This window comes from Chanos chanos, chromosome 3 (assembly GCF_902362185.1).
Source record: "Chanos chanos chromosome 3, fChaCha1.1, whole genome shotgun sequence".
NCBI classification, from domain to species: Eukaryota; Metazoa; Chordata; class Actinopteri; order Gonorynchiformes; family Chanidae; genus Chanos; species Chanos chanos.
The window spans coordinates 9,255,385-9,282,195 of NC_044497.1; the positions used below are offsets into that span (position 1 = coordinate 9,255,385).

A 26,811-nucleotide genomic window follows, 5' to 3' on the forward strand; every position below is an offset into this window, starting at 1 on the left:
GAGGGGGAAGGCTTTTCTCAATGGCAGAGAAATTCATTAATGTACGCGGGTGTGTGACGGACGTCTTCAGTTGCTAAAATTCTTTCTAGACCAGCCGTGAGCCCTCGGTGCAATAGCTTAAAGAGCCTTTTGGCTTTAATGGAAGTCTTTCCGACAAACGGGGTTCGTATGCGCGTCGTTTAGCATGCGCGTCTTTCGTTCCCTCTGGAAAAGCTAAGTGCTCTACAGAGATTATCCTGATGCTTTAGGCGGATTTTGGAGTGGTGCGACAGTGACTGTACAAGCAGAGACTTTTTGTTTTATCCTCTCGGTAAGCAGGCAGGGAAGATTCAGATTCAGTTCATCAGGGGATGTCTCTTTCTGAGCTCCTGTTTTGGCATCAGGGAGCCCCTGGGCGGCAGGGCCAAGGGCCAGGCTCCTCTAGTGGCGGGCGAGAGGCCGTACTACTCTCACGCCAGGTGAGGCGATTAGAGGTTAAAGGTGTGAGGTCACAGGGCGGTGGAGGTGAGTTTTTTTACTCCTCTGCGTTGGGCGAGGGTGGAGCAACCTACTGGTTCCAGCACTGGGGGGACATTTCTGTTTAGGGCGGAGTATGTGGCAGCCATGGCGCCCTGAAAGACGAGAGAGACAAAGCCAGAAATGTCACTGACAACGCAGGAATGCACTCATTACAACATTTGCTAATCCAATCTAATCTTTACATACCGGTAAAGACATCTGGGAATAGGGATTATGCAGGATTAAGTAAAGAGAGCTGTGTAACTTGTGAACCTGTTAAGCGAGTGAGATGTTACCTTGACGAGGTGTGGAGCATCCTGCCTGTTAAGCTGATATTTGGGGAGCTGATCTTTGTGGACGATCCAGGGGTGCCGTAGAACCTGTGCGGCTGTGAGCCTCTGATGTGGATCTACGTGAAGCATCTTGGATACCAGGTCCTGGAATGGAGATAGAGAGACATAAATAACGACCCTCATGCTAAAAAATGAATGAACAAAGGTCATTGGGAGAAATCAAAGTGTATATCCACATTAAATGTATGGATTTCATAGTTAAATCATTAAACAATGGATAATGTTGTTTTTAAGTGGCAAACAAATGTAAATATGCTTGTAAATGCTATGTAAATATGTTTATTTTCCTTTCCTCTCTTGAGGATCACTTATCTCTATTATACATGTTTGTTTTTTTTTTAAAACCTGTTCAGACATACCTTGGCCTCAGTGGAGACAGAATTCCAGTAACCACCTGTTAGAGAAAACTTTCCACTGCCAATGCGTACAAGGATCTCTTCTGGAGTGTCCTCTGGGCCGTTAGCAAATGGTGTGAACCTGGAAACAGAGCAGTGATAACTGAACAGGGCCACTAGAGGCAGACAGTGCCCAACTTTTAGTCAAAAAATCAAATCTCTCCGTGTCAGACTCAGGGGCACGACACCTGGGCCATAAATGATCCATTTCATTTTTGCCCTTTTTGAATTTATTGAGTTATATTTGGAGATTTCTTAGGGTTAACAATATCCATTTCTGATTTCTTGGCCCCTTAGCAGTAATCAGATCATTTGACCCTGAATTCTATAAAAATCAGACTGAAGTTAAAATTTGACTTTAAATTGAATTTAATACTTTAATACTATTTTTTCATTCTATTAGTGGTTATACGAGCCAACCATACAAACAAATTATTCAATACATAAACTCAAGTGTGCGAAAAAAAGTCAGTAATATTAAATATCTTTTAAATTCCATGGAAAATTTGGCAGCAATAAATGAGAAAAAAAAAGTTAAACATAAAAGTAAATGTGTGGGGTGTACTTGGTAATCCAGTTAAATTTCTAGAAATTCCCACAGAGACACATGGTGGAATGGTTAACTTTGATATATAAACTAAAAATGCAGATAAAACACTTCCATACTTAAAAGGTTAGTATGCAGTACACACTAAAAGTAAAAATGTGAATGTGATTTGAGACATGCCTGAGACATGCCTGAGAATTTTTAACAATGACCAAACAAGTGCACACATCCTGCTGACGGAACCATACGCCCACAGACTGTGTCGTGTTGTGAAATATCCTCTTGAAAATCATGACTGTAAGGTCTGATTAACTATTGTGTATAATGAGCACCTTGTCACTGAATTAAAACAAGTTCAGCAAGATTGGGTGAATTCTGCAATTCTGTCTATTGTTCTTGAAAACCCTCAAACCAAATGACTCTGTACACTTACCCTGTCAGCATGGTGTACAGCAGAACACCGAGGCTCCAGATATCACAGGCTGCGTCATAGCCCTGCTTCTTCAGCACCTGGATGGACAAATGACATTCCCTCAAAACCACGCACACACGCGGATAACGTAACATGCAGTGCAGAGTAGCGGGCGGAGGGAGATGTTACCTCGGGGGCGACAAAGTTGGCGGTATAGCAGGGGGTCATGAGGAGGCCGTTCTCCGCCCTAAGCTGTTTGGCGAAGCCGAAGTCGCAGATCCGTATGGACTCGGGATTTCCCGACTCGTCCACGTAGAGAATATTACTGGGCTTCAGATCTCTGTGAACCACCTAAGAGCAAAGATTAAAGATTTATCAGATCGGGGAATAAAACGAATCGGCGGAACTCATTTTAGATGTTACTTGGCGACGCTTAACAGCGACTCAAAATCGACAGCTTTGAGAGCGGAGGGAGGTGTTCGTTCGTTCGTTCATTCATGCATTCATTCATTCGTTATGTGAAGCTGAAGAGGGAAGACGCACGTCGGTGAGGTCAGACTTGAACTCTCTGACTCCACAGTTTTTTGAACGCAGTAGGAGCCCGCTGTGAATCAGCCTACGCACCTCCTGTCGCGTATCATTCCCCCAGCGCGGTTACGCCATTTAATAAAACCGTAGCCGAGCGCATGTAGTAATTCCATAGGTCTTTCCGCTAAAGCTGAGCGAGTGTTATGAGATGATCAGGGCTGTGGAGTCAGGGGTTTGTACGTACCCCTTGTGAATGCAGGTACTCCACGGTCTTTGTGATGGTGTAGAGCACTGCGCTGGCCTCTCTCTCAGAGAAGAACTTCTGTCTGAGGATCTTGTCCAGGAGCTCTCCTCCTTTCAGAAGCTCCGTCACAAGGTACACGGAGCGACCGTCGTCATACACCTACGCACGCAACAACAATATGAGCAGTGAGCGTCATCAAACTGTCATTAATGATCGCGTCTTTACCCCGTCGCCGATTAAAAAAAAACCCCAACAAGAACCCCTCAAAGTTGTTTTCAGTCAATGCTCTATTACAGAACAGATTTGAGTTTTCCTGAGGTAAATTTAATACTGAGATAAGGATAAGCTCTGAGTCGTCTCTGTTCCGCCCTCTCTTTATAATGAAGCTAAATGAACTGGCACCGTTGAGTCATTCCTTAGGCATTCATATATCTATAGAGAAAAAAAAGACATTCTTTAACTCCATTAGGTTTAGACATCAGTGTATCATTATCTATACTCAAGAGATTTGATTCCTTTTATGTCTAGACATTTCCGAACCTGAGATGCCTCAATATTGCTTTAATACACTTGATGAAACTGAATACTTTGTCAAAAGGAAGTGAATTTGCTATTTTTGCTGGAACCCTCCGCAGAAAAAAAATCCTTTCTTCATAACTTGTCCTTCATATTTATGCATATTCTTCTATCTGCTGACCAAATGCAATTACAGTCTCTGGTATGTAGATGACTGCACCAAACTAAGCATTTCTTTGCTCGAAGAATAAAATATTTTTCAGATCAATATTGCTTCTCATGAAATTTTAATAGATATTTTTGATGCATTGTGGATTTGGCACGTTAGAGCTTGTTTAGAAAAAAAAAAAGGCGAATACATTTGGGAGGGTCTATTTCTTTCTTCTGACGAGGCCCACTTAGACAACTTAGACCACAGGAGGGAGGAGGTGGGGGGTGGGGGGTGGGGTCTGACTTCAGCTGAACTGATTCCAGATCACTTCTGGTAGCGACTCACATCTTTCAGCGTGATGATGTTAGGGTGTTGGCCGTATCGCAGCAGTATCTCCACCTCTTCCGTGGGGTCCCTTTTAGCTTTATTAATGATCTGGGAATGAAATGAAAATAAAAACAAATTGATGTGATAACCCGAGATGAGTGGCTTGTGGCTTTGTGTCACGGTAACGTGCGGCTTTTTTTACGCACTTTCACTGCGTACTCCATGCCCGTGCTCTTCTGTATACAGCGCTTGCAGATGGAGTAAGAACCAACGCCGATGTCCTCCTTCACCTCGTAGGCGTCACCGAACTGGGCTGTGTTTCTATGGAGTTGCTGTGATGGGAAGAGAAAAAAAAAAAAAAACTCACTTCCTCACACAAACAACACGAGACCTTGTACAATTCATCTCATTTCCTTAAACTAGAGGCTCTATAAAGCAAAAACAAAGTATCCAATTGTATATAACTGCTTTTTAATCTTTACTTTTGCACTCAGATTTCTCCTCTCATTATGTGTGTGTGTGTGTGTGTGTGTGTGTTTTGTGTACCTGTACTATAGAACTGACGTTGCTGCTGGGTAGAGGTTGGCTTTCCTCCTCTGAAGTGATGGCCACAAAGCTGAACCCTCTGAAGAGCTGATGTGCATTAGCACTGGGGGGCACTCCTGGTGAGTCTGGAAGAGGACAAACACACACTGAACACCACTGAGCGCACACTAACGCACCTGTTAAACAGATGCAATCAACTGAAAAGCACTGCTCTTCATTCTCCCTCTCCTTTCAGAGGCTGTTGAATAATATACTACCGCTGGGTATCACTACAGTGACGGTGAGTCACATTATGTAAACACAATAAACTTCCACGACACTCTCCACAAACGCCCAACACAACCAGCCTTTGTTTGTAGTTCCTGTAAGAGGGCCCATAAGAAAGTGGTAAAAAAGTGGTTTTTATTATGCTTTCAAACTGCTGTTGTGTTTGAAGTTCATTGTATTGATTGTAGTGATTATGAGAAGGGCTGAGAGGAGGCCCACTGTGGAGACAAATGAGTTTAAATGACAGTTAAAGGGTCTCTCTACCTTTGGGTGTTTTAGCAGTAAATTCAGGGTCGAAGTAGAATGTGTCATCAGGACGGCCAGCAGCAGGTTTGAAAGGGGGCTGAATCTCTCTCCGAAATAATTTCTTTACACAAAAAACACATAACAACACACGTTAAACTCAACTCACAGACCTGAAATACATACACATCCTAATACTTATAAACTTACGGTTGACAAATTTTTACACTATTGCACTGACTGAAAGATCCTTAGCTTTGTGCAATGTACCAATATCCTTATGGGCATACGTAATTCAGATAGTTACAGAGTTGCTGTAATCCATCTTTTGTGACTTGTATATTGTAATCTGTGTGTGTGTGTGTGTGTGTGTGTGTGTGTGTGGAGATATGCATTTGCTGATGTTTCTTTTTCAGCGTCTTCTATCTTTTATCCTGTTATGTAAAACCCAATAAAATGTTGTTCACCACACAACAAAACCACACAGCTATAACACAGATGTGTATTCAGTGTCTCTCTGTCTTTCATACACACTCACATTCCAGTCAATGGTGGCATAAAACTGGTGTCTCTTAATCTCTTCCACCCCATCTGGACCAGCACCTGGAATCACACGGACGCAGAGCAACAGAGCATGTCATTGTGTTGGACTACTAACTACTGTCGCATTGAAAGGCCTGATGTGTTTGTTGAACTGTTTACCTAATCTGTTGGCTGGGTTTCGTTTGAACAGGTTTCTCAGGAGGCTCTGTGCTTCTGCGCTCAGGAACTGGGGCATCCCCAGTTTGGCCCTGAAGAGGACACAAAACACGGCTTAGGGCGGGAAGCTGTTAAATTTGCGTTTTAGCCCCTCGCCTGCTTTCATCCCTTTCAATCGACACGCTTTTCCCACTAGACGCGGCGGGTGGCCAGACTTCGCGTAAAGCCACGTCGCAAATCGATATCTCAACATTCCATCATACGTGAAAAATTATATCTAGAGGCTGTGTCTGAATGGCTGTAGAGCTATCAGAGAATGGAGACTGGCTCTCAGCTCTCTCTTATCAGCCTCTCCAGAGGGCTCAGATATGATTATGGTATTATAGTCCTCATCTTCGCTCCTCTCTGCTGGACTGCTTTCAGCGCGCCGAACCCTATTATCACAGCTCATCGCTGTCGCTGAGCCGGGTTGTGGGAGCGAAGACTGTTTCATTAACATTATCTCTCTCTCTCTCTCTCTCTCTTTTTTCCGCTAAACATGCCTCTCCACTGAGAACTTCATTCATGTCTTGCTCAGCCCTCTCCTTGAGGTGTTTACGTCTGTGGTTTCTTATTGACTCGAAGCTTAAGCCACCTGCTGGTGGGCCAAAATTGCGCTGTCAGCTGAATTAGGCGGCCACATCCTATGTCACTACCGCACTTCTCTGTGTTCTGCTGCAGTCTGAGGAGGAAAACGGCCGGTGTTTCCGCGTGGTGTATAATAGAAGGCAATTAAATGACATTAAGGTGAATCTACTCTATGACTGTGGTATTGAGGATTTAGGGACTCACTTTAGGATCATGGTCATGGTTTCCTTGCGGTCCTTTCCTTGGAAAGGCAGTGTTCCAGTAAGCATTTCAAACTGGGTAAGGAAAACGAGACAACGTATAATCATGAAACAGGTCTCATGCCAACTAGGGCTGGCTTGTATACGGAAGAGATTTATGTGGTTTGACTGGTTTTAGACCAAAGCGATCGGCGAACCACAAACAGATCAAATCGGACAGGAAATCCCACCCCCTCACGCTCACCATGAGCACGCCATAGGACCACCAATCAGCGCTGTGGGTGTGTCCTCTGCGGTTGACGACCTCCGGAGCCATGTATTCCACTGTACCGCAGAATGAGTAGGCTTTATTCTCGTGATCAATCGACTCTTTACTCAGCCCAAAGTCTGCAACACGCACACAAACAATGCAGAGTCAAAAAAAAACGTCAGATCTTGCTGTTTTGACCTGCTTTTACCCCGCTTCCTTTGGAAAAAAAAACAAAAAAAAAAAACAAAAAAAACCCACTATACACACTCATAAATTTCAAATTCGTTCTCTCAGAAAAATAAAAGGCTATTGGGCCCTCGTAAGTTTTTTTTTTTTCTCATAACAAACATTTACGGTGCTGTATAATATTTTCCAGCAAAGCTACTGATATACTATAGACACAAAACAATGGATCATCAAGGTGGCCCTCTGCTGAGGTAGGCATTCCTACGGCAATCTGAAATTACCTACCCGTCAGCTTGATGTGGCCCTCTTCATCCAGCAGGATGCTGAAATGACAGGAATCCAAAGCATTAGCGCAGGCATACATTAGGATATCACATAACGCCCCCCCCCCCCTCGCACCCCCAAACCGATGTATGAAAATTTAGAACCCTGGAGGCATTTGAAGACAATTCTCAGTTTGATGGGCTTAAAAATACCCATCACTTTATACACATTAATATGATTTACATTCAATCTCGGGCAACAGCAGATAATAAGAGAGGAGATGTGTGTGTGTGTGTGTGTGTGTGTGAGAGAGAGTGAGAGAGAGAGAGAGAGAAAGAGAGAGGGAGAGTGGGGTAGAGATGGGTATAATTACGCTATAAAAAAACAGCTTTGGTGCCATTCTGTAGTCTACAGATTGTAACATATCAGAAGAACGTTTAAAAACTGTGAAACGGAGAGCGATTTTAAGATCTTCAGTTTCAGATTGGATTGCGTACTTCTCTGGTTTTAAGTCTCTGTAAATGATTCCCAGTCCATGCAGATGGTCCAGCGCCAAAGCAAGCTCCGCCAGATAGAACTTCACATCCTCTTCTGTGAACATCACCTGGAAAGAAGAGGACAGAATTTGATACACACACACACACACAAAAACACAAACACAAACACACACGTAAACACATATAATTCCCAAATGCGCGCTGTGCCTTTACCTCTTTTGACAGACGGGTAAACAGATCTCCTCCCCTGAGAAAATCCAAGATCAAGTAGAGCTTCCCCTCTGTCTGGAATGCTGTAAAGAACAACAGCGAGAGAGGGTTTTTTTTTTTGGGGGGGGGGGGGGCTGCTGAATGGTCCAATGTGTACTAAGAGAATGAGAGAAATCTTTCGTTTTTCCAAGCTATTTTAAGATCATAGGCTTACCATAGTGCAGCTTTACAATAAAGGGGTGGTTAACCTCAACCAGGATGTCTCGCTCCATCTTGGTCCTCACCCGATCTCTCACTGAAAACACACACACACACACACACACGCACACACAAACACACACACACACAAACACACACACACACGCACGCACACACACGCACGCACACATACACACACACACACACACACACAGACACACACACATACACACACACACACACACACACACACACACGCAGACAAATATGTGAGCAAAAGAGCCCTTCGTGTTCCCTATCCATTTCTGTCTCTGTAACACTGCTCTCCTGGCAGATCAGAATCACACAGATGGCCCGCGATGACTAATTCAATAAAGGAGAGAAAAGAACATACAAAGCTAGAGAGGAGAGGGGGAATCTGAAAGCTGTGGCTTCTCTCCAAAAATAAGGAGGTGGAGGAGGGGGAGGAGAGAGAGAGAGAGAGAGACAGAGAAATTATCAAATGTTTTGATTACTGCCTTTCCCAAAGACACCAGGGGGCGCCTTTAATGAATGGTCTGTGACTGGTCAGAGTAACTGTCACTATGAAAAAAAAAGAAAAAAAGAAAAAAGAAAAAAAAAAGAAAACACACAGTCCGCACTCAACCTGTATGACTAACTGTCAACGAGAAGAATGTGACTTTCAACTATTTTCAACATTATGACTCAAAAAAAAAAAAAAAAAAAACCCTTTCCTGTTTAATGATGTTAGAATTCATTCACATTTTTCAAACCACAGAGCTACAGTAGAAACCATGGGAACTGAAAACAGGAGCACACAAAAGAACACACACACATATGCACACGCTTCCCTTTCTTTCTGTTATTTTTTTCTTTCTTTCTTTTTTAGCCAGCGTCTAGCCTGTTTTTCCTCTTCAGTAAATCTCTTTACCTTTCAGTGTGGCCTTCTTCAGGACCTTCATGGCATATAACTGCCCAGCATCAGGCCCCGTGATCTTCTTCACCAAGAAAACCTGTGACATTTAGACACAGACAGAGAGGGCCAAACAAGACCGGTTCCTTTAGCACAATGTTCCGAACCCCATCCTAAATATAGAATGCTCTCAAATAGAACACGTTTTTCTTTTCATATTGTGCTAAAAACACAATTAGTCATCTTGCCTGTGCTTGAAAATTGGATCAGAGAGTAACTATAGTTACCACAGCTTAAGAGTCCTCTATGAGTAATTTACGAGAGATTATCTCTATGGATAAATGAGTGATTGTTAGCACGCAGAAGCACAATTATTTTGCATCTGCGGGGAAACAAAGACTCTCTCTCATCTCTGTGGAGGCACTTATTGCTACTGTTAGTAGATGAGACCATAGTGACACCTCACAGACCTTCCCAAAGGAGCCTTGCCCCAGGACTTTCCTCAGCTCAAACTGCCGTGGATCAGCTTTCTCTGAGCCCTCTTTCACATGGTGTGTGATGCTGATCTCTTTCACTGACACCTCGTCCTGCTGAGAGAGAGAGAGAGAGAAGAAGAAGAAGAAGAAGAAGAAGGAGGAGGAGGAGGAAGAAGAAGAAGAAGAAGAAGAAGAAGAAGGGAAAGAAGAAGAAGAGGAAGAAGAAGAAGAAGAAGAGAGAGAGAGACTGAGTTAAAAACGACAGAAACATTCTCACTATTAGCATAAGCACAAAATGCCAGGATGGTATCAGGATGGTATCAGTGTGAGGTTTACCACATCACAGATGCCGGATGTTCAAATTAAAAACACAGAAACAGTGAGACAAGCCTGAGGCAGATTGCTGTTTGAAACTGTGGTTATTCATAAACTTATAAAACAGCCACGACCAAAACACAACATATCATTAACGCCAGTGGTTTGATAGGTTGCACTTCTATGGTTTATATGGTGAATGTGATCAATAACTCTCCAATTCTCCAAGTAACATTGCAAACATAACACAGCATTTACTGATTCCCAGTAAGCAATCTCATCTAAGAGACTACGATTCCAGCTCAAACCCACACACTGCTCTCACTGAAACACTACACACGCAATGGTACAACCCTGCATGTACAAAAAGATAGAGAGGAAGAAATCGATGATTCTAGAATCGCTAACGCAAACATACAAATACACACACACATGCACACATACACAATCACACAGACAGACATCATCATCATCATCATCATACACATATAAATACAACAATGTGGACAAAAACATACACAAACCCCTCTCACCCACTTCACGCACATCACACGAGTCCCCTGCGCTATCCCAGTATGCCTTGCTTCTGACCTGGCCCTGTGTACCTTGCTCCATGACCCAGAGAATGCAGTGGGTGGGGGTGGTGCCCCAACAAACCCCCGACCCCCCCCCCCCCCCCCCCCCCACTTTGCCTGACTGCTGAGAGAGAGAGAGAGAGAGAGAGAGAGAGAGAGAGCAAGAGCAAGAGAGAGAAAGAGAGAGAGAGAACGACTGCACTTCGTTCTACACAAAGCCTGTGACCGACAGCTTCCCACACGGTTGCCATGACACCGCCCCCAATCCTCCTGCTCCATCACAGTACCAGTGGGCGTGGAGGAGGGTGACTAAAGACATGCTGCTCTCATGCACTCCTCTCTCTCTCTCTCTCTCTCTCTCTCTCTCTCTCTCGCTCTCTGTCCATTTCACTTAGGCATTCTTTTCCGTGTCTTTGTGTCTTTCCCGGTCAAAGCACGTGATGCCATCATAGCATGTGGGCGTATTTACAAAGCACCTTTCATGCAGCTCCCAAAAGTTTTCACAATAACCGTAGCTTTTGTCCACTCTAAGCCTCAGTCACATTCGACATTCAAAACACTGGACAAAGTCAAAGCTTTGAGTTCCCTAGCCAGATTTCACCCATGGTCACATTTCCATTTTGAATTTTTATTCTCTTTCCCATACCCCCTTTTCCTACCTACAGTTTCAGAGTTTAAAAACGACTGTAGACTCAACCTGACACTCGTCTATGATTCATCTCTTCATCTCTCCTCTTTCTCCTCAATCTCCTCTCAGTACCTGTGAGTCCCATGGACAACACAGAGGGGAAGAGGCCAGATCCCGCTCCATCCAGTCCAGCCCCAAAGTCTCCCGAAACCGCTGGTGCCTGGCCTCCATCAGCATAGCCAGCATGCTACCATGAGGAGCTGGAGTTTGCTGGAGTCCCAAGCCGCTCTCCACCACTAATGGAGCTCCAAACACAGAGACCCAGCGAGTCAACCCAAGTGCTACGTGGCCGAAAATGTCTTTCGTTGGGTTTCAGAGATGTGGGTAAGCTCTCGCCGCGGTTCCCCCCAAACTCTTACGTCTTGAACGGAGTAGCATTGGGCTTCAGCGTAGACTGAGGCGGTTATTTTCCCATATAGCCAGGTAACCAGTCCATCTGAGAACGTCCATACACGCAGAGAGAGAGAGAGAGAGAGAGAGAGAGGGTCGGCCGTTTGCAGAGGCGCTGTGATCCTACAGTACGCACCCGACAGAACAAAGCTGCTAGTGTGGCTTCGACTTTCCCTTGGCAACTTGGACCTCGTCGAGGAGGAACACCGGACCAATCAATAAGAGGGAAATGGGAAGAGAGGGAGGGGAGGAAGGACAGAAACCGACACGTAATACACCTGCAGAGCAAAGCAGAGGAGCCACACCTCCTGTCTCTCTCTCTCTCTCTCTCTCTCTCTCTCGCTCCGTGTTCCCAACTCTCACTGAGCATAATTCACACCTCATGTTAATGATGCCAAGAATGGAAGCTGACTTACTGGTATGAAAATGAAGTTTTTAACACTTACAGTTCTAATTGAAAGACATTTGAGAAACGTAGAGAAGATGGCCTCTATGAGCCATAACAGAAAACCACGGATCTGTTCATACAAAGTCAGTACAATGAGACAGCAACAAAACAAAACAAAACACAAATAAAAAAAAAACCAAAAACATAAAACACAGCAACAGACACCAAGAGTCTAAAATGATCACTAGACTGGATTACACATTGGTCTGGATTGTGTTTAAGGGCGTGATCATCCTCTTAACAGACGGAGCCTATGAAGAGACCGAAGACTTGAGACATTGTTGTCTGTCTGGTGAAGTGGGATTTTTAACGCAGTCAAAGGGCTCGTGGTGAAAGTACCGATTCTCTCTGTTGGTATTTCAGTGGCTGTGAGTCAGAGCACAGATGGTGTAGAGCCAGGATGTTCATGTTGCACCTCTTAATCAGAGGCTTAAAGAACACCTGTGCTTCAGAGACACACACGCGCTGCTCTTTTTGTCCCCTCTCAATATAATCAATACTAATCTGGCATTTCATTAAAAAAAACAACAACAAAAAAAAACTACCATTCATATCTAATGTCACAGTTACATAATACAGAGGGTTCGGTGAGGGATTTTGTGAGTTGCTGGTGTTGAGTGTGTGTGTGTGTGTGTGTAAGCTGAAGTTGAAGTTTGCGTTCCATAAATACATGGAGTGTCAGTAGCACAGAGTGAGGCCGGTATAGAAGTTAAGCGTAGACAGCCTTTCAGAGAAACATGAGCGTATGAACTCCCACTAACACATGTTTCTCAACTCCTCAACACAATGTGAACAGACTCCTGCCAAAAGACCAACACCTATGGAAAGTATTCAGTGTTCCAGTAATGAGCTGTGCTTTCTCACATATAAATCCAAACACAGGATATAGCACATACGAGATATGAAGTTAGGCACCATGTTACACAATGAAAACGAATATAAGTTAAAAATATAGAATAACACACTCCATGTAACTCTCTCTCTTGCTCTCTCACTCTCTTTCTCTCACACTCACACACACACTTACGAAAAAGAAAGGTGACAGATTTGGAGAAATGTGTCTTCAACATGAGGCACAGGAAAATTCAGTCACGAACAACGGTCAAAACATGTCTTTTTTTTTTAATCTAAAGGTCCTTACTACAACCAAAATAGACGGGGACATAGCTTCCTTGCACTAATTAGTCATCAAAATAAAGCCCTCCTCTTTGTTTTGTAAAACAGTAGACCGAAAGCTGCGAGCTCTCAGGAACACAAGTTTTCACGAGAAATTCATTTATAACTCAGAAAGGTCAGACGGCCACTCATATCTTCCCATGTCAACACACTTTGGAAAATAAACAATGTGAGTTTTCATTACTGTTACCAAGCCAAATAAATCCAGTTTCAAGTTCAATTGAATAAGAACTGAATAAAACACACAAATATCAACGCTACTGTGAGTCTCGAAAGACCCCGGCCAGGGTAAATTACGTGCCGTCTTAGTACACGTCAGCACTGCCGCAGGGACAGAAACCCGATCGCCGACAGCGGTCGGTTACTCACAGCTCCGCAGGGGAAGGGTCTCTCCCTGCCCAACAGCCGACGGAAAGCTTTGAGTCTGAGCTGGAGTCTGTGGATCAGTGCCTCTTTAATCCCCGCTGCCCAGCCTTTCTGGAAGTCCATCCTACCCTGGTTCTGCTGGAGGTCTGCAGGATGAGTGCATGTGCGTGTGTATGCGATGAGTGTTTTGTAGTTCTGGCCAGATGATAGTGAGACAGCGCGGGGGAAGCCCAAAGGGTGGGAGATTCCCTCCCCGAAACCACCAACAGGCAGGCTGGAGATCCCCATACTGCCCATCAGCTGAGATATACTCAGACTAACCCCACACCCGCACACACCCCCCCACACACACACACACATCCCCCCACACACACACACACACCCACACACACACACACACACGCACCCACACACATACACTTCAGCGTTTTGGACTACAGCTGGGATTAAAGGCACCTGTTGTGTACAGCCGCAGAGCCGGGCTGGACAGCATTTCCTATTATGTGGAATGTCAAGGTGTCCCAAGGTTTCTCAAGGCCATGAACCCAGAAAATGAATATAGAAACTACAGACACAGTTCAAAACTTTGCCTCCTACAGACTCAAACCCATTTACTCACTCAGCTCAGGTTTTACATACAGAACTATGCCAAAGCCCAGAGCAGTTTCAAGGGTGTTAAGGTAACATTTCCAGTATGGGGGATACCGGGTGATCGAGTGGAAACGTTTGATCCTAAATTACACATGCCGTGAAGGTAGCGTCCTGTTCAGATTCTATTTTCCATGTTTCCATGGCTGTAGTCTCCCCCAACAGTATGTGTGGAATTCTGGGAGTCAGTTTCACTAAGCCACTTGCGCAACACAATTAACAGCTCTGCTAGAACAGCTTTGAGGCTTTCTAAATGAAACGACTGCCCAGGTTTCACGGGGTTAGCAGCCGGGCTTCCGCTCCTATCCCCTGTCCACACGCACACACACAAACACACAGACACACACACACACACACACACACGCGCACGCACACACACAGACACACACACATGCACACACACACAGACACACACACACACACACACGCGCACACACACACACACACACACACACGCAAACACGGGTCTCAGATAACAAGCACAGAGTGGACATCATACTTCAAAGACAATGTAGGCACAGAGTGTGTCTGAAAAAGAACAACATGTCTGTAAGAGCCACCATTAAGAGAACACACCAAGGAGTGCAGCAGAGCATCGTCCGTTTGATGTGCTGTCTGGTAGAACCGCGGGGTAGTTATGGCGGTGTAGGTTCTGGGCAGGCTTGGGCCGCTCCCTCCCGCGTTTGGGTCGTAAGTGACGTTGGTGGTTATGCAACGCAGTGGGTTTGCACTGTGACTCGGGTTCACAGCTGTGTGAACTCTCTGGCTCGGGTTTCCCTCATTGTATCGATAAATCTCAAGGTTAGGCCGGGAGAGAAAGCGTCAGCATGTTTCCATATGCCAGAGGGAGTCTGATACCCCCTGCCAATATGGCCTGATTAAAACAGCCATCATGTTCAGAATCCCAAACGTCCTCCCACAGACTGGAAAGACAACAGGACAGGTGCCTGCCAGAATAAAAAAAACAAAAAAAAAACAACAAATCTATCTGTGAAAAACTAATTTAACACCCCCCCCCCTCTAATCAGAGGATTTGGAGTCAGTGAAGGATTCCAGTCCCCTTGCAATATGTGGGTCATCTCCTATGAGTCCAATTCTATGGGCATGGTCAAGGGGGGTGAGAGGGAGAGAGAGAGAGAGAGAGAGAGAGAGGAAAAAAGACAGAGAGAGAGAGAGAGAGAGAGAGAGAGAGAGAGAATTCTATATGAAGCTGGATGGAGGGCTGATAATTTATTCATACATTTCCGAGGGAACGTCAGGAAGATCAGTTTAGCTAATCAATTACAAGTGAGTGAAGTAGTGTAGTAAGACACAAGACTTTCCAGTTAGTTGGGTAACATTAAGCTAAATGCCAAGTCTGTGAAACAGGACTGCTTCTACTCACTCTCTCACTGCTTAGCTTGGACTGTTACGTTAATAATATCCATTTAACTGTTAAATCCTACTTCAAAGAACATTCCTATAGTTTTTGCTCATGGAATAACTCAAACTTGCCCCCAAAGTGGACTGAAATGTCCCAACAAGTAGAAAGACTGTGTTGAATGTTAATTGTGTATCTAAAAATGGTTCTGAAATGGTTCAGAAAAAAAAAGCCTTTTAGAGTATTATGGCTCCTTCAAAAGACTGTAAACCTTTTGTGTGAGTCGTAGGCAAACTCAAACTGCGAGGAAAACTGAATATAATGCTAGTGAAGTAGAGGCTGAGTTATTTTTAAAAAAACAGCTTCCTGTTCGCTTTGTGTTTGACCCAAGGGCTTGTACTTCCTGTCTCACTAAATTGTGTGACCCTCTGACCTCTGACAGAAGGGATGAAGGCATGATGGAAGAGTGACAGCAACTAATCCTGGGAGAGAAGAGTCAAAAAGAATCACCCCGTAACAAAGGGAAGTGACACGTACGCACAACATAAAAACACACTGTCAAGTGACAGGTCTGGTCAGCGTTTGAGCAAATACAGGACAAAGCGCTCCATACTACACACACACACACACACACAAACACGCACACACAAACACGCACTTGCTTCCCTTACACTAGAGTTATTGTCTTCAATGTCCTTTTTGTTTCATTTAATCTCCGGCGAAAGCCGCCAAGTCTAGTTGTTAAGAAGTTCACTCTGCACTTCATCAGCACTAAACAGAACTGGAGAGAGCAGAGACAGAAAGAATGCCTCTTAATTACCAAGTACATCACAGACCCAACACAATGAGCCCTCTCACTGCAGATGAAAGCGCATACACAGGATGAGACACTGACAAACATGCGGAGAGACAATGAAATGCATTCTATGGCAAATTCCCTACAACCATAACAAATGTTTTAGGAACAAGAGAGAGGGAAATATGTATGAGAGACAGAGACAGAGAGAGAGAGACAGAGATAGAGGGAGAGAGAGAGAGAGAGAGAGACAGAAAAAGACAGAGAGACAGAGTTAGAGTAAAGAGGCAAGTTTCACACCGAATTTGTGTGAAAAATCGAAGAGCGAAAAATTGCAATGAAGTCACAAGCAGAATTCTATGAGGAACGGGACGCTGAATCCTGATTCATCCTTCCCTTCCCGTCTCCTGTTTCTGCCCCCCCCCCCCCATCATCCCTCTCCCCCTCCCCATGTCCTCTATCTCTCTAAAAGCAACACAGCCACTGACAGAAACATGCAGATGCAATGCGGTTTACTCTGGTACGAAAGTTTACATCTCAGGCTCACATGGGACACAGCGTGTTGTACAGTCAGTACGTCGTTCTCTCTCTAAACCGAGACGGGAATTACATCCATGAAAGCGCACACTTAGAAGCAGAGTCAGACCGTCCCGGAGAGCACAGATTCGAGGAGCGTACCCGTGTGTTGCTTTGCCTTATCCGCAGTAGAAGCATCTTCAGCATGGTCTCCTCCTCATATCAGACGGGCGGCGAAGCCAAGGAAAACCAAGTAATAGACAAAGGACGAGGGGCCGGGGCGAGACAGACGCTAAGAACCTGAGCAGCCTGGCAAACAGCTCTGGGGTAGACACTAACGCAGCCACAGGGATGGCTGCGTACACGCGTACACACACACTAACGCGGTCTCGCGTACACACACACACACACACACACACAGAAGAAAGCAAGAGGAAGTGCCTGCCCAGGAAGGGCCCGCAGCTGCCGGTCACCACAGCGATTACAGCATGTCCTGTCCACGTTCCCCTGGCAACATCTGCACAGGAAGAGACGCATCTGTCCCGAATGGGAGCATCTCGGCCCTCCGAAAGGGGTTTCCACTACCTCAGCCACACACAAACACAAACACGCAGACACAGAGAATAACACACACACACACACACACACACACACACACACACACACAGAGTCTAAAGCACTGGCCCCTTTCTGACCCTGAGTTACCTCCAATCATAACTGCTGCTCAGTTTAAACACAGGCCTGATTACAGTTAGTGGACTCTGGTGTGTTTTTTAGAGTCTGCTGTTAAAAGTCTCTGTGTTTGTGGAGTGTGTATGTGTGTGTTTGTACAGTTTGTGGAGACTGTTTATGTTTTGTGGAGTGTGTATGTATGTGCTTGTAAAGTGAGTATGAGTGTGAGTGTAAGTGTGTGTGTGTGTATGTGTGTGTGTATATGTGTGCATTAGCTAAGTGTGTAGGAGTGTGATTATGGAGTGTGTGTTTGTACAGTAAATGTGTTCGAGTGTGTGTTTGCAAACTCTCTGTGTGTGTGTGTGTGTGTGTGTGTGTGTGTGCGTGCGTTCGTTGTATCTAGCTCTAACTCTATCGTGAGAGTTGGCTGCTCATGGTTTCCTGTCAGTCAGCCTGGAGCGGAGGTATACTTCCTGTACTGTGGAAAAATGCTGAGTGGACAGAAACAGATCTGTATGGGCCTCAGCAGGAACATACAGAAAAGATCTGACACAAAAGCCCAGAGATAGAGACTTACACTGACAGAGCAGCCCTCTCAGTAACTCTAAAACACATAGAGACAGTATTATCCCCAGAGACAGGAGCTTACATACATACTCACTGCAATCCTCAAAAAAAGCAAAACAAAACACAGAGACACACAAAAAAACGTAAAATGGCAGATAGAAACCAAAGATAAAAGAGAAAATGAGGTACAACCTGTTGTGTGGTTGTATTTATTTGAAACATCAAAGAGACGGCAATTTGCTATTCTGCGCATTGCTCGAGGTAGAAAGGGTGGTGCTGTACACCTGCTTTATGAACCTGTTCACCTCCTCTTCCGTGGTCACGTTCTTCCTCAGTGTGTCATTCAGGATGTGAACCTGAGACCTTTCCTATGACCAGTTTGTTTCCCTTACCTCTATCTTCCGTCCCGCAGGAATGGAATGCAGTGGGGTGGGGGGGTGGGGGATTTAAAAGACCGAGGACTATTCGCTCTCCTCCCTAACTCCATTTCCTCCTCTCGGTAACAGTGTCGAGGAGACTCCCAGAACCTCCATGTTCTTGGAAAGCTGACCGGAATAGTGGCGCCCTGATAAATGGATTACATCACCCTTCGACTCTAACCTCACAATGCCTTTACAATCCTCCCCTGACACACGGGGGAAATAACCGCCAGAGCTACTGAGGGAGGGGGGGACAGAAAAAACCCCCCCACTAGCTCTCTCCTACTCGCATCAGGGCCCAGAAACGTCGACCAAACAAACTCGTATGAGAGAGAGAGGACGAAGCACGGGGACCGTGGGCGATGTGGCGTTGGGCATGGGGCAGAGAATTAAACCTGTCCAGACAGGAGTGAGGAGGTCATTATGAGTCCCGGACCCCCCCCCCCCCCCCCGCCCCCCCTCGTGCCCTTGAGGTGATTGGTGGCGGCCCAGTGACTGTGTCCTTCATTAACACGCAGCGGACTGTACTTAGTCATCCTGACAGAAGCCAGACAGAGGCACGCAAAAAATAGCCTCATCTTTCCTCCCCATCTCTCCCTCGCTCCCCTTTCCCAAAAAACTACGGCGCCGCCTTATCGAGACAGCCACAGGAGCAGCTCTCTCCAAATTAGCATCTTTATTGCACAGAGGTACTTCAATCTATGTCCGGGAAGAGCTTTATGACTGTGCTACGTGTGTGTAGTAGTAAGAAATGGGAGCTTGTGTTATTTGCATTAATGTCAGGGGCAATAAGATTAATGGCACTTCTATCTCGTTCTAGTCGTAGTGTCTCCACAAAGGCTGTAAGTGTCTCTCTGCCTCTTGCAACTTGCTTTATTCTCTGTATCTTTCTATATAGTGAGAGAGAGAGTGAAAAGGCTGTGGAGTGAGAGTCTCTCAGTCTCTTTCTCTCTATTGACTGTCAAAAATACCTCTCTACCTCTCACTACTCCCTCTCCCCCAGCACCCCCTCCACCCCCACCCCCTTTTTTTCCATCTCTCTCTCTCTCTCTCTCTCTCTCTCTCTCTCTCGTTTGATGACATGTCATTTCTTGACAGGGACTGTCTCTCAGGCCGGCGACACGGGGCTTTAATCTGTGCGCTCACGGCTTTACCTTTTTTAAACGGAGTTCACGGGTCACGGCGCACTCTTATGATGACAAAACAAAAGAGCTTCAGACTTAAATACAACCCTGTCGTCACCTAGATAGAATCATCCGGAATATTTTTCAGCTAATGAATGGTTGTCCTCTCTCTCTCTCTCTCTCTCTCTCTCTCTCTCTCTCTCCTCCTGTCCTCAGCTATTGCACCAGAGCAGTGAGAATGAATCAACAGTGGAGTCAGAGGAGTGCACCCACTCCTATTCAGTCAGAAACAAAGAGCAGAGTTTAAACCAGGGCCTTCGCTTGGTAGCTGAGGAGCCCCTGAGCCGCGGACTTCTGCTGTGTCACACGACGTGACTCCGACACACACACACACACACCCACCCACGCACACAAATAGCACTGTCGCACACTGCCTTTGTGTCCGGCTTGTGTGGGAAGGTTAGAGAGAAACTGGCTCAGTGTCCTTATAACCGTGTTCTAGGGAAGAACTTGTCTGAAAAATCATTTTGAGAAATTGTTATGATTTCCTGTATGTATATGTGTCACAGGCCTGTCCTTACTTTAACATGATGTCCACCAATTATGAGCCAGGATGCGCCCCCCTCCCCCCTCAACAATAACCATATGCTGGAGACAGAACAGCTTTACAGACTGTCTGCCGTATTGATGGGAGAGCATTATGGACCAGAAACATTACACGATACCATGACCCCTGAGGGAGGGAAGGGGGCGGAGCCCTTGAATGGAAACTCATTCATAGCTTTCGTAATATGATTCAGTGAATTCAGGGAGGGACACACAGGATCGTATTGAACTCCCATATGGCTACATCTGTAATACCACCCATTTGGAGGGTATTACTACAGCATATGGTAAAGGATCATTTGGCCTTTGGCTAATGATGCACAGATTGACAACATCTCCTTTGGGAATCAAGAAAGAACCATGCACTCCAGTAATACAGAGAACACACACACACACACACACACACACACACAACTGTGCAACATGACATCTCTAATTCTAACTGACGTAACATGGGCCTGACTTCTCAGCCTAACCACCCAAAGCAACGCATGAACCCTACTTCCTGAGTTAAAGAATTAAGAAATATCTTAGAGCCTTAAAAGGGACCTTTGAGAGGGGGTAGAACTGCTGGCCAAACAAGCCTGTCAAAATTTACAACAAAGGCAAACTAATCCAGCCAAAGCCTGAAATACACATTATATGTAAGCAAGTCCTGAAACAGAGTTAAGAGGAAAAACGGTGTGTGTAATTCCAACTACATTTGTGGTCAACTGCACAACTTAACTACTGACTAAGGAGTTGTGCTTAGTTTTATGTGATTGAGAAGAAAGCATATGAAGTGTTTGCAGCAGTGCAGACAGGCTGACTCTAAGATAAAGGAAGAGAATAATGAAGAGCGTGATGTCTCGCCACTAACAAACACCTGACTGCAGTGAGAGAGAGAGAGAGAGAGACAGAGGGACAGCGAGAGAGAGAGAGAGAGAGAGAGAGAGAGAGAGAGAGAGAAAGAGAGAGGGAGGCATGAGTGGGTGTTAAAGATGCGAGAGAAAGTCAGTCCAGATGGCCAGAGAAGATTAAATACCATCTGCCAGAGGGAGCTGAAGTCAGAGCCAAACATTAACACACAACCAACACATGCACGCAGACACACACACACATACGCACGCACACACACACATACACGCACGCACACACTCTGAACTCAAGAGTCATGGACATACTTGCACAGAATACTCACACACTCAAACACACACGCACACGCACACACACACACACACGCACACACACGTACGAGGCAGTCCATCAGTGTCATCCTCAGGTCCAGGCTGGAGAGGGATCAGAGTAAACACACCAGGAATTCCACAAAGTACAGAGAGCTGCAGGATCTCCCCTTCACAACTGCCTTATTAGGAAGAGGAAGAACAGCCGCCTAATAACGGCAGACAATGTAAATCAAACTTCGGGGCTTCTAAGTTAAATCCACGGAATCGATATCAAGAGATGATGTCATTTGTTTCTGTCTGTGTGTCAATGGTCCAACCGTCTCCCAGGATTGTTCTAAGACTCACGTCATGCTATTTACAACAGATCCTCATACAGCAGAGGGTGCCACAGAGCTGATCTATTTTGTGGGAATGTTGATTCATGGGCCTGTAATAAGGCAAAGAGCACGATCGTCATACTGCACAAGCTACAAGCTTCAAAATAATCCTTTATTTGTCTGACATAAATGAACCCTCAGAGACACGAGACATAACTCTGTCATGCTCTGAAGTGTAATATGTAGTACATTTTGTAATAATTATGCAGTATCAACGTAACATACAATGTAATTGCATATTACATTTCTACTACATAAATAATGCAAAATGTACTTTATATTACCCTGTCAGTACAGAAAAGGAGAGAAAACATCCAGGCCTTTCTAAGACGTGCGCGTGATCACGCACACCGAGACGGCAGACTTTTTCCGAGCCCTTCTCAGTTCCCCGTGAAAAAAAAAAAAAAAAAGAAGAACGCGTCGATCTGTCCGCACACCTAGGCGAAGAGGAGCCGAGAGAGCGCTGTAATTTGAATGATACATGCATGGTCTAACATGCTCCCCTCAAGGCCTCCTCTCTCGGCACCAACGCCATCAAGAGACTGGAAACGTGACAAAGCCTGCCACTGACCTAATTACACCCTATTTAACTCAGTGTTGGACCCTTCCACTAACTCACTCCCTTCCTCATTAAGTCATTAACCCAGCTTAACATATTCCCTTTCACATACTATACGCACACACAGACACACAAGACTGTCTCAATTACGCGATTCAAATATTATATAAATTGCGCAAGTCTTATAACCATGCGAAGAATAAAACTGCTTGTCCGCTCCATTCGGGTCAAATGTGGTGTTAAAGGACGGAAACGCCAAGGGCAGCGAACGCCAGATTTTGATATTTTCAAAATAGCTTCATCGTGTAACAGTTATGACACCTCCTGCTGAACTTTCCACAGCTTTCAGCCACAGTGTGTGTGTTTGTGTGTGTGCGTGCTGAAGTGTGTGCGTGTATGTGTGTATGTGTGTGCGCGCAAGTTTGCGTGAGAAGAAAAGTAATTCTGTAGGGACATTTAGACTGACAACGCAGCTTTCCTCATAAGCACAATCTATAAGCCATCTCCCCTGCATTTAAAAATCAATGCTTTTTCAGAGTCACTAGGGAGTGGACAGAGAGAAGCACTCAAACACGTTGTTCACCTCCGCTGCCTCTCAGTTAGTGCCAGTGACGTCATAATGATGCAATTTTGCCTTACGTTAACCCTTTCCTCGTCGCATTCTCTCACACAGTCCTGTGGTCACATACATGTTCTGTTATGGCTGTTTGAATAGAGACATGCAGTCACATACAATGATCACATTGTGGCCTACATCTTTTCAGCCAGGCAGAGGAATGCCGGCCCCTAAAACAATGGCCATGGTTGACTGACGCTCAGCTATGGAGTTCTGGGACACCATGTAACCAGGGTGGGTCTCTGGCTCCCCCTCCATGCATAGAGCCATCAGAGCTCAGGGTCTGATCGATACAGACTTTGTCTGAGGGGAATTCAGGATCAATAACATCCATTAATCACCAGCTCTTCTTTTCATACAAGATCAAACTCAGACTAAAGCAAAGACACATATACACATGTGCACAGTTGCGTGCACACACACATACACTGCCAAAAATACTGCACTGACTGAAAATGAACATACCAACCAGTCTACAAGCGTCTTCACTGCTTTATTGTAGTACGTAAGGCATCTTCAGTGTGCTATCTATGTTTCAAGACAGATGCGGAAAGTGACCCCTGACAAATGTTGAGTTTTGCAAACATTAAGCAATCACAAAAACGGTCAGACAGAATACAGGAACTGATTGATAAAATGACAGGGGATGAAGATAGAATGAGGCAGACAGAAAATGTGTGCATACCAGAGAGAGAGAGACAGAGAGAGAGAGACAGAGAAAGAGAGAGAAAACCTTGGGTGACTCACTTGACATAGTAAGTTGTCATCCTCTCCCATGGAATCTTCCAAGACATGATGGGCATCCTGTAGTCACATGACAAACAAGTAAATATAAACACAGCACTTTTTACTGACAGGAAACAAAAATACACACACACACACACACACACACACACAAGTCTATAAGGACGATGTCCCATCTCACCTCGCACACATGTGTAGCTTGTGAACTGTGTTTAAAGTACTAACAAGCAGAGCAAATGCTTGGTTGTAAACATGACAGCTTGTCTCTATGACAATGAGGTGCCAGTGATGTACGCAAATAAAACGAATGAACAAAATAACTTGGGCAAACTACCATGGACAAACTTCATAAACAATGAAATCAGTCATCTTAATATTAAAGCGAAAGAGCCATAAATGTCATAACAGAGATCTAGATAAGCATCTTCAGACACTGTTGTGGCTCTGCCTTAAATGACTTGTGATGCAGCAGCGCACGGTCCTCGGACGCTATCAATGAAAGAAGTGGAGGTGGTGTTTAGCCCTCATTACTCTGGATGAAGTCCCAGACACAACAGTCCGTCACTGGCCAAAAGGCCGAGCGATCGCTCCCTCCTCTGCAGCTGGAGAGGGCTATAACCAAAGCAAAGTGTTTACTGCCTCTGTCCTCACCACAAATGTCACCAGCAGGACGCTACACACCAGATTATCTAAAGCTATCTTACGCCATTGGGTTTAAAAAGAAAACAGGATAGGGCTGAGTTAAAGTTATTTCTTATTTTTGTGTCCTCAGAATACAATATTTGATGCAGAACAGGGGTGGGGGGGGGGGGGGGGGGGGGAAGCGGAAGCTTCTACAGGGATAATACCATATTTGCTGGGTCATCAGTAGTTTTTCAGTGTGACTGGTAGCCCACTTATTCTTTATTTACTGTGTGTCAAACACTTTTAAATTTTGAAGGGTTGCATTGAGTCTCTCCCTGCAGCTGGAGAGAAACATTTCCAGCTAGTACTGAATCTTTACGTAGTTTCCTTGGCTGTTTGGATGATGTTAAGTCTAAAAAGTAGAGTGAGATCAGCTAAATAAGCAGCCATGGCCGAATAATTCAAATCACAATGTAATTACATAACTATAATGCACCATGCTTAGGAACTATAACCTTGTCATAAACTTTAGTACAAACACATAGTAGTATATACTACATCATTTCTTCACCAATTTGTCACACGTCTTTTACAACACCACTGCTCCAGCAAATGCAAAAACGTGGTGAGCATATTTGTTATACTGACCTCAAACTGCTCAGATAAAACGTATCTTTTAAGAGCGACTGACTGCTAAGCAAATCTAAACGTGCCTGTTCCGTCCACTGCAGCCAGGGTTTGTGTAATCCTCTAGTAAAATGTCAAGGCCAAATTTGTCTCTACCGGAGAAATCAGTCTGCTGCTTTCAATTTATTTCAACGCAAATTTCATGCCGTGTTTTGACAAATCGATTCCTCACAGCAAACTTAAAATATGATGGTAGGCTGATTTGTTGTTTAGCTTGTTCGTAAACAATAAAAAAATACCTCAAGGTAATTTGTACAAAATTCCCGACACATTAGTTTTTTTTATTCGAAATCCTCTCGCCCTAAATTCACACAGGCTCCGCAGCTTTATAACAGAAAGTACTATAGAGTTTGTCTCAAGACCTAGCAAATGCAATTATCCTGATTTAATAACCTGTCGCGGTCCATCGGTTCCCAACATTTCGGTGACAATGAGTACATTAACTTGCTATGGGACCGCGCTGACAGTTAAACATATTTGCGAAACAACCTATGAATCAGACCTGATTCAGCTATAGGCTAGTCATTTCAAACGTAGCCGACTGACACAAGTTTTGCTCATGGATGACGTTTTATTGCATCCTGTTTGTTGGCGTGTTTCTCATCAGTTGAGGAACCTATATAAAATGCTGAGACACATATGTTGAAAAGGTCTCATAAACAAACTGCTTAAAATGTACTCTCTTTTTGTTTGGGGAACTGCTTGTACGGGTCTGATACCCAATAAATCCATTAGTACGTAACTCGAGGGAATAACTTGGAGAGACCATTGTGAGACTCCGAAAACTACAACCGCACAATTACTAAAACAAATAACCACGGCAGTAGGTTATAGATGAGAGTACGTCAAGAACAAAAATATTTATGTCTGTATAAACTGCCTTAATCCGTTATGTAAATCGCATCCTATCAAACTACACCAAGAGAGACCCACTATGACAGTTTTAAACCGCATCAACAGAAAGGGCAGCACATACACACACGACACAGGCAAGCTTATCTTAAAAAAGTAACAATTTTGTCAATTAAGTAGCCATTGGAGCGTTAAAGATTTCACCTCGCGTGCCGCACTCCCAAGTGCCATCTTCCGCCAAGGGTCAGCTAGTTGTGCCAGGGGCATCTTCGTAATTTCAAGTTGGAGTATCCTGGCTCGTCAAAACGGATTTAACACTATCTATGAGCAGCCTGGCGGCAATTTTTTTCCGGATCAAAAGTGACTGTAATCACAGAAATGCGAAGAGTCCACGCTGCTACAGTTATATCAGCGACCACTCGGTCCCGTGGACAACAATTCGGAAATCGCCACCTCTCCACTTTCGCCCCTGTCACTGTACCTTGTGTCCACTGCTCTCCGCCCTCCCCCTCTCTCTCTCTCTCTCTCCCTTTGCTGAACTCGTTCGCACTCACTTCCGTTTTTCCCAATATGGCGTCTTGCATTGGTTTACCTGTCAGGCCGAGAGGGTTGGTGCCAAGTCAGTACTGCGTCACTAACTATGGGTGGAGTAAAACGTCAGTGGCACTCCGACAGGTGAGCGGATTATTTTGGTACTTTTAGCCAAGATTGTAATTACTATGAAGTAACCGCGTCAGCCACTGAGACAAAGAAATAAATAATAAAGTCCACGAGTTTTACATCATTCTGTTCATATTAATTGTGAATAAACATGAAAAATGAGTAAGCCCATCAAGGCAATTGCACTTAAATAATATGTAACCCGCAGGCCTCTGGCTGAACATCAATAATCATAATTAAGCAGGAGTCCGTTTGTTTAAGTTCGTGGATGGCGCACGAAAAGAAACATTTGCGACACCTATTGTTTCAAATC

At 44.8% G+C, this 26,811-nt stretch overlaps 1 protein-coding gene across 3 annotated transcripts; it reads right to left on the reverse strand.

The window, feature by feature from the left end:
• On the reverse strand, nt 1-26,262 carry rps6ka3b (ribosomal protein S6 kinase, polypeptide 3b). Of its 3 annotated transcripts, none has more exons than XM_030768667.1 (22): nt 26,043-26,262; nt 23,679-23,735; nt 9,542-9,658; nt 9,090-9,171; nt 8,175-8,255; nt 7,964-8,043; nt 7,751-7,857; nt 7,275-7,312; nt 6,798-6,940; nt 6,558-6,628; nt 5,730-5,818; nt 5,566-5,630; nt 5,049-5,151; nt 4,518-4,642; nt 4,178-4,303; nt 3,990-4,079; nt 2,978-3,136; nt 2,395-2,556; nt 2,227-2,303; nt 1,211-1,328; nt 795-935; nt 1-611 (listed from the first exon to the last, which is right to left on the reverse strand). In XM_030768667.1, the coding sequence occupies exons 1-22, from the start codon at nt 26,103-26,105 to the stop codon at nt 489-491; spliced, it is 2,217 nt and encodes a 738-aa protein (XP_030624527.1). In that variant the 5' UTR covers nt 26,106-26,262; the 3' UTR covers nt 1-488. The 3 variants fall into 3 exon arrangements, with proteins under 3 accessions (XP_030624527.1, XP_030624526.1, XP_030624528.1); XM_030768666.1 differs by having other exon boundaries at nt 9,542-9,661; XM_030768668.1 differs by lacking the exon at nt 3,990-4,079.
• Nucleotides 26,263-26,811: the final 549 nt, after the last annotated feature.